Genomic DNA, 15589 nt, shown 5'->3' with positions numbered 1-15589 from the left:
CCCTATCTATCTACAACACAAAGCAGCACAACGTCTATCATTTTTCAAATCAAGTTAAGGGGGAAAAAAGGAAACAACTCAAACTCTCTGGCAGGTTGAAAGAATAAAGAGAAAATGATTTCATGTGCCTATTTCTATATAAAAATTTATCTAAAAATTAGTTTTTTATGACAATTTAACTTCACTCACATAGAAACTTTTGTGGAAAATGTATCACAGGACTAGGGAGTTAGCTCAGTGGGTACAGTACCTGCTATACAAGCATAAAGACCTGTGTTCAAATCATTAGAATGCACAAAATGTCACTTGTCTGTAATTTCAGTTCTCCTACAATGAGATGTGAGGTGGAGACAGGGAGCTCCTGGAAGGTCCCGGGCCAGCTAGTCTGCCTTAAGAAATGTGGAAAGGCAAAGACTGGCATCCAAAATTGTTTTCTGACCTCTGTACATGCACTGTGGCACACCTGCCCTCACTCTTACACACAAATCATGCATATACACAGATTAAAAAAAAGAAAAATATGGAAAGAGAACATAAACCTTACTAATATACAAAAAGATATAAAAATATTTTAAATGAACTTTTTGTATTTACTTAGTTAATCAAAATTGTTTTTAGATTTAATTTTGCTACTTTTTCTGAAATAGGTTCTTGCTGTGTACACGAGTCCAGCCTCAAAGTCATGATCTTCCTGCCTCAGCCTCTTAAATCCTGAGATTACAGGCATGATACTTCCTAAACCAATAATGGCATGAAATTTTCAACCATATTCTAAAAGCCCTAAGTAGATCTTTTGGTATAAAACTAATGTAAAAAAAAGAAAACAAGAGTACCTATGCAATTCTGTAACAGATGTTTATGATTCTTTTTAGAAAGAAGTCTACAAAGCATATGCTCATGAGATGCAATGAATCATTAAGAGAGACTTTGCAGGTTGGAGAATTAGCTCTACCACTGACAGAGAAGCTCACAATCGTCACAAAGTTTGTGTTAATCCTTAAGTCATTCCTTCCATATTCGTCAGAAACTCATCCCACCTCTGCCCTTCACATGCGAGCACCCACAGCCCCATCTCAAGATTACTTTCAGCTGCAGTTGCCTGATCAGCTTCTGTCTGCTCATTTTCTGCACTGGAAATATCAGATCCATTTTCAGGCTCTGTATCATCTTGAAGACTTTTATCCATATCGTGTGTATGGGGATCAAGATCCCCTTCATGTTCCTGGGATAGTTGATCAACAGTCTGAGGAGGCAAATATCTAAGATGAGGTGATTCAGGCTCGTGATGGCTTACTGGAGACTGTAACAGATGATGATGCTGCCGGTGCCTTTCTTTTTCCATTTGTTTGGCTTCCTGTAACTGGAAAGAACAAGATTATTTCAGTATTAGTAAAATAAGTAGCTTGAAATTCACCTAACTATAAATTTTTTACATAATGTATCCTTTTTTTCTGGGCTTGAGAATTATAGTACAAAGTAAAATATAGTAAAAGAAACCATGCTACTCCTTAGAAGTCTGGAAATTGGTGCATAAGAACAGAGAGGAAGTCTTCACTGACACAATCCTTTCATTTGGTGTTCATTTTTTACTATTTTATTTACATGTGAGTATTCACATGACTGAATGCCACATGTGTGCTAGTGCTCACGATGGCCAGAAGAGAGGGAGTTGGATTCTGAGCCACCTGATTTGAATGCTGGGAACCGAATTGGAGTCCTGTGGAATAGAAGCAAGTGCTCTTAGCTACCACGTCTTCTCTTCAGACTTTGTATTTGATGTCTGATACTGAGAAATATACTATCTAAATGAAAATAATTTTAATGCCGCCAAATAGTAACTGAATTGCTGCCAATAATATATTTACCTAAAACCAAATAAATAACCTACAAACAAAAACAAAGTACAATACTTTTTCATATTTATGCTCTCTCTCTGTCTCTCTCCCTCTCTCTCTTGCTCTCTTCTCTCCTTCCTACCCTCCCTTTTGTTTTTGAACCTGGAAATAAAGTATAGAAAGATAGACAAGAAACATCAACATTGGGTGGAGATTAGGGAATGATCAAATGGAGAAAACCGGGTAAGAACTTTTCAGTTCATACCCTTTTGTAACATGTTCTGACATCATCATATCAAACACCTTTTAAACACTGTATTAAAACTATATTTAGTAAGTAAAACTGTCACGAGAGCTTACATCATTTTGCCCAGTCATCTAGAAATCATAAAAATGATTGTGTCAATCAGTGAATTTTATTTTAGAAGATCTGTCGTTTTTGTGTATGTAATACCACCTAATAAACTGGCTCACTTAACAAGATGCTAATAAAAACATCAACTAGGATCCCAGGATTTTATTTTTTAGAACTTTATTGCTCCTAACACATCTCTTTCAGCATTCAGGAGCTGATATGAAGGATTATCAAAGAATTAATTTCTACAAAGATAAATATTTCACAGTATCAATATCATTTCATAATCTTCAGCAATATTTCAAATTACATAGAATTATATAGATTTATATAAGTAAAATTGAATTAACTGATTCTAAAGTCCAAAAAGGTAAAAAGAACCTTATAATTAATAGTTCAAAATTCTTATTTTACAAATAAAAGCACTACTAGATGACAATTAGAATGAAAACAATTCTGAGACCAACACTACAGCATATGTAGTTTGCTAATATCAGAAAATCTGAGAGCATCACCTTTCAACCCAGTGCCACCAACTCAAGAAAAAAATCGTCAGTGCTGCTCTCCACTTTAATGAGAAGAGCTTCCTTTTGCAGTGGGCAGTGGTTAATGTAGAGAGTCATAACTCACCGGGGCACTGAGAGTAAGAGTCTATCGAATGCTCAGCCCTAAATGGAACAGCTATGCCAACCTCTCCCACCTAGGGCTCAGGGAAGTGGGAATGGAAAGAGTTTACAAGTCAGAGGATGGAGAAGAGAGCGGTGCAATACATCTTTTAGAGACAATGAGGACAGTGCTCTCATGAACTCACAGCAGCTGCAGCTACCTGCAAAATACGGACAAGAACAAACCAGCCAGCATTCTAGCATGGATGAAGGAGGAGCTCATGAGCTCTGCACCCTCAGAGGAACTACTGGCAACTAATGGCTACTAGGAAAGAAAGAATACATTTCCTTAGGAGATGTCACCACTGGTAGGTTGCCCATGCTACAGTGGATGTGGAACTTAACCGAGTTAACTAGTATGTTCATTGTCTTTGAGCAAATCCAGCTAGAAAATATGCTCCTATTCTAGTCTCTCCTCCACCCATCTCTACACCCGTATGTGACCATCACAGAGTACATGTTAGTCTTCTCCTTGGTTTACTTATAACATCTTTCGTGTGGCTGCTGGGATTAAAGGTGTGTGCCACCAGTGCCTGGCCTGTATGGCTGAGTAATGGGGCTGTTTTGCATTCTGATCCTCAGGCAAGCTTTATTTATTAAAATACAAATGAAATATTACTATGCATTACTCTTAGTTGAGGAGCCACTGGCAGTTGGTGGCTACTGGAAGTGCAAAAGTCTTGTTTCTTTAGGAATGTGGACTGGTCATTTGCCATGCCCCAGGGTACACTGTGATTGGTTTACTAAAGAGGCTGACTGGCCTATAGCTAGGCAGGATAAAGTCTGGCAGGAGAACCAGACTAAGAGGATGCTGGGAAGAAGGATGGAGTCTGAGGAGATGCCAGGAGACACAGACTGAACAGGATGGGAAGTACGTACATGAGGTAAACAAGCCTTGGGGCAGCACACAGATAAATAGAAATGGATTAATTAAGTTAAAAGAGTTAGCTAAAAACAAGCATAAGCTATCAGCCGTGCTCTTATAATCAATAAGTCTCTGAGTGGTTATTGGGAACAGCTGCTGTGACACGGAGAAACTCTGCCTACAAAAGGGTAATTTTTTTATTTTTTTATTTTATTTTTTGTGGCTGGAGAGACAGCCATGGGTGCTGGGAACTGAAACTTATTTGTTTGTGAGCCTAGCCTTTAACAGCTGGGCCATCTCTCCAGCCCCCAAAGGGTATTTTTTTTAAGGAGCATAAAACATCTTAAGATTTAGGAAAGTATTGAGGTATTTAAAACAGAATGGGATCTTGTCAAATGAGCTAAAGGATATCAAACTGAAATAACATGGGCAAAACATGATAATATCAGGTTACTATACGTAAGATAGAACCCAGGTGTAGTTTTTATTTGAATACCTGAATAAATAGGGAAATTGCAAAAAGAGGACTCTAGTTAATAAACAGAAAAGGAAGGAAACAAAATAAACAACACAAAAGAAACAACAGAGTAAGAATTATTCCCAACAAGATCTACTATTGAAAGATACTAAAATGGGGTATAAGGAAAAAATAAGATATTTGCATAGTCTTAAAATACCTTCCAAAAAGAAAGATTAATAACCTCCACTGGAGGAACCCGAGAGATATATTCCTTCTTATAAGAATGTTTTACTGGTATGTATGTAGGTGTTTTGCCTGTGTATCATATCCCTGTACAACACATGCAAGGAGGCCAAAAAGAGGTGTGGAGGGAGATGAGAGTGGTTCATGTTGTGAGCCAACACATGTGGGTGCTGGGAGTCAAATCCTGTCCTTTGCAAAAGCAGCCAGTGCTCTCAACAGATAAAGCATCATCTCTCTAGCTCCTGGCAGAAACATTCTTAACCAAGTGGTCAAGGTTAATATCATGAGCCAAAAAAGGAATCGGCATTAGCGTCTTGGCATGATATATGTAAAATGAAACATTTCTGGCCAAAAAAAAAAGTACAGCCTCATTCTAAACAAGGAAAGAAGCACTGAGGCGTTTTAACAGAATGGAGAAGACTGATGTGGGAGTGATTTCTTCCTAATCTGTTGTTTTTATTGGTTAGTTAATAAAGAAACTGCCTTGGCCCATTTGATAAGACAGAAAATTAGGTAGGCGAAGTAGACAGAACAGAATGCTGGGAGAAAGAAGCCGAGTCAGGCAGTAGCCATGATTCTCCCACTCCAGACAGGCGCAGGTTAAGATCTTTCGTGGTAAGCCACCTAGTGGGCTACACAGATTATTAGAAATGGGTTAGATCAATATGTAAGAGCTAGCCAATAAGAGGCTGGAACTAATGGGCCAGACAGTGTTTAAAAGAATACAGTTTCTGTATAATTATTTTGGGTAAAGCTAGCCGGGTGGGTGGCCGGGTGCCGGGGATGCAGCCCTGCCGCTCTTATTACAACAGAAGACAAAATCCTAACAACTGAATGTAATGTGCGAATTCTAGGTCAGAAACCAGATGCTGTTGACGAGACTAATGAAATCCAAGTAAGGCTCTATCCTAGAGTTAACTCCCTGGTATGGGTGTGTTCAGGAGTCACACTGGGAGGTGGCACAGGGCACAGTGCTTGCTATGAAGGCATGAGCACTAAGTTAAAAGCCTGGTGCAGTGGCATGTGTCTGTAATTCTAGTGCTGGAAGGGAAAGACAAATCCTGAACCTGACCCTATCGAAAAAAAAAAAAAAAAGGCAGCAATTGATGGAGGAAGACTCATGATGCCACATGTTGGGGAGCATACCAGCATATACCACATACATACACAAAATTTATAAACCTAACAAAAAGCAGAAAGTCAAGGGTGGAAAAGAAGTATCTCTCAATTATTTTTTCAGTCTTTAATTATGAAGACCTACGCAGTAAGATGAAAAACAAAATACATTAAAAAACCAAGTTAAGTCTATAGTTCTTAATCTCTTTTCAACAAACCTGAAATAGTTTTAAGGACAAGTAATTCATAGCTCTTTAACGTATGGAAGAAATAAAATGTACTTTATCAATATAAAAATGCACTATTGTTTTTGGGCTTAATGAATCATTGTATACTTGAACATATCAAATGAGGTAGTTTTATATATACTTTATACTTTATTAAGCTTAAGTTTGGTAAAAATATCAATATACAAACACTTGCATGTGATACTCAATCTTATACATCCTATCTGTAAATTAAAAGTACATCTTGTCTAAAATCAGTACAGTATATTGGTAAAGCGAAGACTAAAACATACAAGGAACTGGGAGGCCTTACTGTCCACAAAAGACAAGACATGGAGAAACCTCGTTTCACTGCAACTACTCCAAACGCCTGTGGTGTCCTCGCTCCCCAATACTCACCGCTTGGTTTTCCATGCGAGCAAAGATAACATTTAGCATCTGAGTAAGAGTGGCTTTGGCTGTTGTCTGATTGATGAGATTTTTGCTGGCTAGATAGATATTGTAGCATGTTCTCACAGCTTGCAAGACAGTTCCTTCGTGAATTTCTATGTGTTGTGATGTTACTGCAGTAAGTAAAGCCTTTGAGAGGAAAGAAACACAAGCAATACTGAATCCAGAGTTTATGGCCAAAGATATGAATTTTCATTTCAGAAAGTAGCTTCCCTATTGGCCTATAAACTCCAGAACATTCTTTAGCTAAATTTTATTAGAAATAGTATTCTTTGTTTACTAAAATGCAGAATATTTCATTTCATCACAAGTGAGCATAGATATATTTCACACAATATCATATCAATATATAAACATATTACCACTACTATAGTTATAATATTAACAAGAACATGACTAGTTTTTCTCAACTTCAACCATCCAGGTTCATTATAGCACAAACTTGGACTTTTTTCAATAGGTGGATGAGCACAAGAGGATACTGAAAGCCAAAAGAAAACCAGTATACTTAGTGATACATGGGCTGAGAAAGAAGACAATGTGGGATCTAACAATACAGAAAAAAAAAATGAATACGGTCACAGTTTTATGAATCATCTTGAAACTTAAAAGATGGAACATGTATAAAAAGCAGAATAGACACAGAAAAAATGGTGAAGATCCCAGGGATCATCCTGACTAGGGTGGCAAAAGAAGAGATATGGAATGTAGTTTTCCTCTAATAAACTCTTAGCATAAAACAGCAAATGTCATGACGGTTCTAAATATTATCCCAAAGAAAATAACCTTTCCTAATATTTCCAAAGCAAAAAGCTTCTGGTTTAAAAAGTATACATAATAAATAACATACCCATTTTATGTCATTAATTACCTTTATTATCTGCAACTGAACTCCTTCATCTGTTTGAGGACCCTGGAAGCAGCCACATATTGTTTCAATAATTCTATCAATTAATTTTTTGCCTGGTGTCGTACTATCTGGAGCATTGCCAGTCAGGTGCCCATAAGCAATAAGTTTCTGAAACAGTCATAACAAAATAGCTTATCAAGCTAACTAATAAACACATTAATTGATTATGAATTAAAATACATTTGAAAAAAATACATTTGAATGAATATATATTAATTTTTAAACAAAATCATCAAGGTATAATCAAAGCCAAAGACTATGCCTTTTTTTTCCTTTATAGTCTACTATCTAAAATTGGATAACTATTTGTAGCTGGAATAATCACAAACACAGTCTGATAATAACAAAACTATTAGGCAATACTTTTTTTTTTAAAGCCAAGCCTTAAGAACATGCCTGTGATATGTTAAAACTGCTCGCTACTTTCTATGTAAACAAGGTTCTACTGATAGTTTTTTTTTTTAAATGACATCAAATCTCTTTCTAACTTATATCATCAATCTTCATGAAATCTAGTTTCCAAATACTGGCTACAAAAATCTCAGAATTATCCACTTACTATTAACATTTTAGCTGAGAAGGAAGGCAGTGGGCATTAATAATGCTATTAATAAGTGAAAGCAAGGTCAGAAATAAGATGAATTTATCCTTAAACTACCTTAAGAACAAATCATTTTTTCTTAGCTACTAAGTTGTTAGCAGAATGTACAACCTTCAAACAATGACAATCCCTGAAAACAAATACAAACACTTAACATCTAGAAGTCTGTCTCCCAGAATATCTAAGATACTGTGAGTTTGTATGTGAGAATAAAAAGGGGAAACACTCATGAATATTTCTGATATTAATGAATGCCACAGGTGGGGAAAATAATAAGAAGGCAAACAGTGTCAACACGAAAATGGTGCATTCTATAAAATAACAGGGCTTTAGTGAAGACTCAAGTACAGTGGTGCACGCCTGTGGGCCTGACTACTTTAGGAGGCAGAGACAGATGACTTCTTGAAACTAGGAGTTCAAGATCACACAGGAACATACAAGTGCCCATCTCAAGAACTATACATGCAACAGCATTATATCACTGATGGAAAGAGAGCAAATCAACACTTTTATTAACAACCTTATATTTTGTTTGCTAAGGGTTTCTTGTTGATACTAACCAGAAACATCTTTTTGAAACTACTATCAAAATAAATTAAGAAGAAAAAAGGAAGAAACTACTGTCTATCTGGAATATAAATGACATTTTGTTTCTTACCTCAAAAAGAGTATTCGAGGCTTTTACGGACATACATAAATAGCCAACTACAAGTAGTATTAGAAATACATTGAAAATAGACAGTTTTAGGTATCATTTTATACAGACCTGCAAACAGTCTAGAGATGTACTAACAATGCGGGGGCACTTGGACTGGCACGCCAACTCAAAAGGTAAGAAGTACTTGTCTGCTTCAATAAAATTTGTTTTTGATTTCACTGGTGGAAGGGTACTTGATCCAGCTTTTGCTTCTCCATGAGGAGGACTAAATAAAAAAGGACAGTTTAGTTAGAATATCACATTTACTTAATGATGACAAATTCATTAAGAAGAAAATCAGTTATAAAAGGAACCATAGGAACCACTCTGTGTCCTTGTGAAGTACACAAGGACAGCAAAGCCTAGAGGTCAGCAGCCTGCCACAGAAAGAAGGGCATCCACCACAGCTGCCAAACACAACATGAAATTTCTATTTCCAAAGAGCCCACAGTCCACTAAATAATCATTTCAAAGAACCTAACACAATATCATGGAATTTTAAGCAGCTTTAAGACTTTCCACATGCTTTCATACTGAAGTACACTTCTGAATAATTTCCACTCTGTTCTAAGGAAGCTAACATGGTCAAAGAAACCTAGTAATTTTTCTAAATATACATCAAATTCTTCAAGAAAAGAAGTTAGCTCATGATATTTCAGAAATGTCTAATTTATATGAAGTTGTTTCTTAAGAACTACTTCGATTTTATTACAAAGATTACATAAAGAAGATCTATAATTATAAAAATACAGATGATTACATTACTATTTTGGCTAAGACTCACAAGTATACCAATTAATTTCATAAAAGAAATCATACGAACCTTTGTTTCTCAGTTTCAACTTTTATTTCCTCTGGTGAGGGCAAAAAGAAAGAAAAGCAAACATTAGCACAAGCAGCAGAAAGTTCACTAGGTAATTTGATTAGTCTTCAGAAGTTCATTTGGGACATTAAAAACAAAACAGCAAAAAATATAAGTTAAAAAAAATCAGGCTCCAAAATTTTGTTTCACTTAAACGTACAAATAAAAAACCAAAAAGAATATGTGTCAACAACCACAGAATTTGAATTATCAAACTATTCCCCATCCCCTCAACAACTACATTAACCAGAAGTACAAGGAACAAAATATTGTAACTACAATGTATTAGGTACACACTCCTCCCTCTACCTTTCTGTCTCTCTTTTTCCCTCTGGGTGTGTGTGCATGCGTGCGTGTGTGAGTGCGTGAGAGAGACGGAGGGAGAGAGAGGGAGAGAGAGAGAGGGAGAGAGAGAGAGAGAGAGAGAGAGCGCAGAGAGAGAGAGCGTGCACGTGTGCACCCCTCAAGAAAATTATGAACAGAATTACAACTTCTTGAAAATGCTTATATGTGTTGAAAGTAACTAACTTTTCTAGTTAGGATTACTATTTTTAAAAACCATATAAAACATGCATGCCCAATTTTTTAAATTAATATTTTAACTTAGCCTGCAAAGTAATGTAAAGTTATTTTCATACTACTTTCTTTTCTTTCCTCCCTCATTACCCTTCCTTCCCCTGCCACACCCCACCCCCGCTGGTTCTTTCTCTCCCACAGAAAAGCTTCCCTTCTATTTTCATGCTACATGCATTCCATTATTTCTACCTTTTACTTTAAGATCCTTTCCTTCACTGCTACAGTGATCCTTCTAGTTTCATCTCTCACACACACACACACACACACTCACACACTCACACACACAGAGCTCCTTCTAGTTTCATGACCTACACACACACACTCCTACACATGCCTGAAGGTAACTCCTCATCCATACTTCTAAAACTCTAAATTAAGCAATTAAACTAATTGCTTCAGCAAGCTAGAGTTTGGTGGAATCATTTCTTTGGTCCATCATGGGGATAAATAGAAATTTAAAGAAATTTAAGTCTCTTTTCAGGAAGAGTAATGCAATACTTTTAAATTTAATGATTTACTTAATACCTTCTATTGCCAAGCACTATAGTAAGTATAAAGTAACCTCCTTAAATTACTTTACTATAGCATTGATTCATAAAATATACACAATTTACTCACTGGCTACTATGTGCCAGACATTCAGGATTTTAGTCTAGTTCTCTGAGGACCAAAGTCTTTCCATTTTACCAGAGGTAGGAGTAAAGGAGGGATGGTGCAAAAATATTACTTGAACTATTTAAAGACACAAGTTAATAAAGGTTTACAATGCCTAGGAAAAATAAGACAGGCATAGGAAGACAAATACCAAGCAATCATTTACACATGGAACCCTAAAAAGGCAAACGCATAGCAATGAACAGTGGCGCCAGAGTGTAGAGGAGGCAGGACTTGATAACGAGGGGGGGAGTTAAATTTTTCAGTTAAAAAGGATACACTTTGTGCTTCCTTCTTTCCTTTTCTCACCCCTTTCTATTTCAGTTCTTCCATCTAACATCAGGGAACAGACTGATGCTTTGAAGGCTGTTTTTAATTTATTAAGATCTTAACTGTATAAAAACATCAGTCTGTGATCGATTTAATTGGTTAGAAAAACAAGCTATGAAAACTACGTAATTTGGAGGTAGAAAAAAAATCCCATCTTTTTGCGTATCAGCATCAAGTCTCAAATCCAGGGTTGCTGCTAATTAGCCCTCTTCAAACAAAATAAAACGTGAATGATTTTAATCAACAGTTCTCAAAATTATTTTGCAAAAAACCACAGGAAGAAATGTTTCACTTTGGATCTCAGAACATACCTCATATAAAAAATTAATTTTTCCTTTTATTAAAGGGAATATATTCTCAAGTTGTATTCTTTTAAGCTATAATACTAGCTATTAACTACAAAACTGACTTCATAACTAATAAAGCTTTGTAAGTACAAACAGAAAATGTAGTGCTGTATACAAAACCATGTGTTTTAAAGCTAAGAAAATAAGAATAAGATATCCAAGGAAATACATGCCAAAATACATTATAATTAAATTTCAGAGAAGCAAAGAGAGGAAAAACCAGTGAAAGCAGGCACAAAGAAATGACACACTGTGTGCAAGAAAGATTTGAATGGTAGCAAAATTCACACCATAAAGGCTAACTAACATTTGGTCACATTTTCAGATTTATACATTGTTTTCAATGGAAAAATAAATCCTAAAATTAAGACCTTCTATGCTGGAAAAAAATGGCTTAGTGGTTAAGAGCACTGACTGCTCTTCCAGAGGACCCCGTTCAATTCCCAGCACCCATATGACACCCTACAATGTCTGTAACTCCAGCTCCAGGGGATCCAATATCCTCCCACAGATATACATACATGGAGGCAAAACACCAACGCACATAAGAAAGTAAAAATAAGTTAATCATTTTTAAAAGTTCATTTTTAAAAGACCTTGTAAAATTAAGGGTGACTGAAGAAAAATCACCACTAGGGTTACCTTAAAAGGAATTTAAATGTTCTTCAAACAATAGACATGGTAAAAAAAATTTTGAAACATAAAAAAATTTAAGATATAAATACAAAAGATAGAAAGATAAAATAACAATAATGATGTCTGAAAAAGTCAGAAGAATATGCCTATACCATATGTAAGTCTATAAATATGTGTATATATGTACGGTGTATATACATACATAAAATAAAATTTTCCCATATGGGCTGTTAATGTCCCCCTCAAGAGGCAAAGACTAACAAAAATCCCAACATTAGGCATGAGAAATCCTTTTTTGAGTTGTTAGGGATGACCAAATGGATCCTAAACTATTACAGGCTAATTGCTGTTGCCATTCTCCTCCAGGGGTGGAAGATTTAAGCTGCAATCTCGAAGACACCTTATACTTTGGACACCAGGACCCAGAGGACCTGAGTTGGATCTGACCTGAAAGTCTCCTTCCTGAGAAGCATGAAAGCTTCCAAAGAGAAACAACCAATAGTCCTCCCCAGCTATGATGTCCACAAACAAACCCCAACAATGGTCACCATAGCATGATTAACTCTAGGGTGCAGTAGTGTCTCACATATCTTGGCAGCAACCAACAGCTCTCCAATTGGACTTAAAACCTACTAGACAAGAGGAAAATCTTGTCTTGTTGTACTGGAAACAAAACCAACTACCCAGGGCCAAGGAAGTCATGGATCTTGCAGAACTTGGAAACAACCATTTTACTAAATCAGCATATTCCCTAACTACATCCTAAATATTTGTCCTTATGCCTACAGGTAAGTGTAGTCCTCACATCTTATCAAAGAAAACTTCACTTTGCAGCACATAGACCATTACAGAAAACCCCAACTGTAAATGCAGAATTATGGAGCACAGTCCCAGTGGATACATCTACAACACAGCTACACCTACGGATCAGGGTCACTGTGGAAGAGGAGATGAAAGATTGGAAGAGCCAGAGGAACAGGAAGTTTGCTGTGAGACTGTGACTCCTACAAATGTCAGAGAAACCGAATCTATGAAATCTCACCAACATGGCTGCCAAAACATGACCTGAACAAGAAAGATATCAATAGACACACTAATATGTCTATTTACTAAAGAGGCCTCAGCCCTACACAAAGGTCTACAGATAACTGAGAAATACTTAACAACGGAAGAAATAGACTTCGCAGGAGCACACTAATCAATTATCCAGTACCAAATGGCCAGCCAGCTCTGAAAACATACACATACAAGTAACAGTTTAAATTTTTATAAATTAGAAAAATAAATTAATGGAAATAAGAGAAAGTATATTATAAAAAAGAGAAACTATAACAATATCTTTATCTCTTCAGATTTAGAAATACAACTGAAGCGATAAATGAAAAATTTGTCATTCTGTCACATGTTCTTTGCTGTGTGTAAAAAAACATTTAAGACTTATATAACAGCAAGAAAAGAATCAGAGAAAAAAGAGGAAAAGTAATGAAAACCAAATGTAAAATGACAGATCTAAACCATAACATTACCAATATTACATTAAAAACAAAGGTCCAACTAAGACAGTTTGGCAGGTAAGTGGTACTCCAGTTATTGTTGACACCTGCTTGCCCTCTTACCCTTTTGCAGTATATTTCATAAATTATTCTCTTTTAAAAAATGGCAAATTGAATTTTAAAACCACAAGACACTATAGTGTCTCCCCTAACACCAACAGGAGACAAATTCCAACACAATCAGTAGGTGCCTAGATGATAGACAGTACCAAGTCCTCCATTTTTTCTTCTGATATATATCAATATACAAGCTTAATGTCCTTTCCACCTTCACTAGGTACTTATGCAACTAGGACTGTGACTTACAATCTGAAGAGTTACAGAAAAACCAGTTCAAATTTCTTTACCTTATTCACAAACTTATGAGTAGTGATTTATTATTAGTGATCACACCATTCTTAAAATGGTTTTTGCACTCTTCATTAAAAAAGAGCTTGCATTTTTCACTTAAAGGAAAAATTTGTAGCTTCACTTTCAGCGTATCCAAACATCACCACTCTCAATCCATTACTAAGTAAAAACAACACAAAGCACTGCATCACTGTGACAGAGGATCTGATAACTGAGATAGTAGTGACAAGTCCAGCGGTTCTCAACCCATGGTCTCCACCCCTTGACAAACCTCTTTCTCCAAAAATATTTACATACAATTCATAATAGTAGCAAAATTAGTTATAAAGTAGCAGTGAAATAATATTATGGTTCCGGGGTCACCACAACATGAGGAACTGTATTAAAGGGTTACAGCACCAGGAAAATTGAGAACCACTGGACTAGTGCATGGGTAGCATATAAGGAAAGGACAGTCTGGATGAAGAGCTACTACAAGATTCAAAAATTAGTAATTATTTCTGCAAACTCAAGTTTAATATTTTTACATGGCAGTCGATGGCTGATAACTGAACAAAGTAAAACCACAGGTAAGGCCGGATCACTGTACTTAACACTACTACTTAATACTAACCTCTAACACAGTATATCGATAAGGGTTGGTTAAAAGATGGAAAAAGATATCAAAAGGATGGTCATATTAACATCAAATAAGGAAGTGGGGTCTTTTATATTGCTTAAAAATACCTAGCTGTCCAGTTTTCCAAATAAGACAGATTAGACAGTGCCTTTATGTGACGAAGTAGAAGCAAAATAAGAAAAAAAAAAAAACAAGACCCCATTGCAAAGACAGAGAGGAAGGGCTTTATAAATTCACAAAAGGGGTAACAAGCAAGATGAAATTCAGAAGAAACACAATTACAATACAACAAAAAGCAGCAAACAAACACAGATGCAGCCTTATGAATATTGTGGCATGACTGTTATGGGGGTAACCAAATGCTCTCTGACTGGATTTGAAGCCTGCTGCACAGGCTGAATTCATGCCTGTGTATCATAAACCTGATCAAAAATTTATGGCTAAATTCTCTACTAGATCAACCTCTGGTAGAGAAGCTGCTATTATTGTTTTGCTAAGAGAACATGTTGTACTCATAAAACTGTTTTCTCAATTTTTGTTTTGTTTTGTTTGTTTTTCGAGACAGGGTTTCTCTGTAGCTTTGGAGCCTGTCCTGGAACTAGCTATTGTAGACCAGGCTGTCCTCGAACTCACAGAGATCCACTTGCCCTGCCTCCCGAGTGCTGGGATTAAAGGTGTGCGCCACCACCGCCAGGCCTAATATTTTATTTTTATCTTATAGATTAGTGCTGCTCTCTCTGTTTTGGTGAGAAAAACTTCTTTTTGCAGTGGACCGAAGTTTTACTATAGACTCAGACTCCTAATTGATCAATGTGCTGAACATAGGCCCTAAATAAGACAGAGTTCAGAGAATACGGCAATAGAGGGTTCAAAGAATGCAGGAGGAAGAGTGTTGTGGAACACTGTCTTCCAGCTATGATATGGCTGTTGTCTCATGAACTCACAACTGTGACTTCTTGAATATGACCCAAAAACAAGCCTAGGTCTACCAGCATTCCATCATGGATGAGGGGAAAACTCACCTGGCTTCAACCCTCCTGAAGAACCACTAGAAGTTAATGGCTGCTAGGGACAGTGGTGGGCAGGTTCTTTTTGTGGTGTTGCTATTGGTAAAGTTGGCCACGTACCTGTAAATAATCCGTCACCTATGCACATGTAAACGACTAAGATCACTGAGAGTCTCTCTCTCTCTCTCTCTCTCTCTCTCTCTCTCTCTCTCTCTCTCTCTCTCTCTCTC

At 36.5% G+C, this 15589-nt stretch overlaps 1 protein-coding gene across 2 annotated transcripts in view; it reads right to left on the bottom strand.

Annotated features, from left to right (window-relative positions):
* Positions 1-15589, bottom strand: part of Arfgef1 (ADP ribosylation factor guanine nucleotide exchange factor 1) — a 96063-nt gene that overhangs the window by 70288 nt on the left and 10186 nt on the right. For both annotated transcript variants that reach the window (XR_003378252.1, XM_005361885.2), the window contains exons 2-6: positions 9248-9278; positions 8494-8650; positions 7088-7234; positions 6166-6345; positions 1084-1360 (exon numbers count right to left, since the gene is read on the bottom strand). Coding sequence is in view for 1 of the 2 variants with exons in the window: in XM_005361885.2 (XP_005361942.1) it covers positions 1084-1360; positions 6166-6345; positions 7088-7234; positions 8494-8650; positions 9248-9278 (792 nt within the window). In the remaining variant the exon portion in view is untranslated. The remainder of the gene's footprint in view (positions 1-1083; positions 1361-6165; positions 6346-7087; positions 7235-8493; positions 8651-9247; positions 9279-15589) is intronic.

The sequence above is a fragment of the Microtus ochrogaster genome, linkage group LG5 (assembly GCF_000317375.1).
Source record: "Microtus ochrogaster isolate Prairie Vole_2 linkage group LG5, MicOch1.0, whole genome shotgun sequence".
In the NCBI taxonomy this organism is placed as follows: Eukaryota; Metazoa; Chordata; class Mammalia; order Rodentia; family Cricetidae; genus Microtus; species Microtus ochrogaster.
The sequence above is the reverse complement of the archived record's forward strand: the minus strand, read 5'-3'. Positions and strand labels throughout refer to the sequence as shown.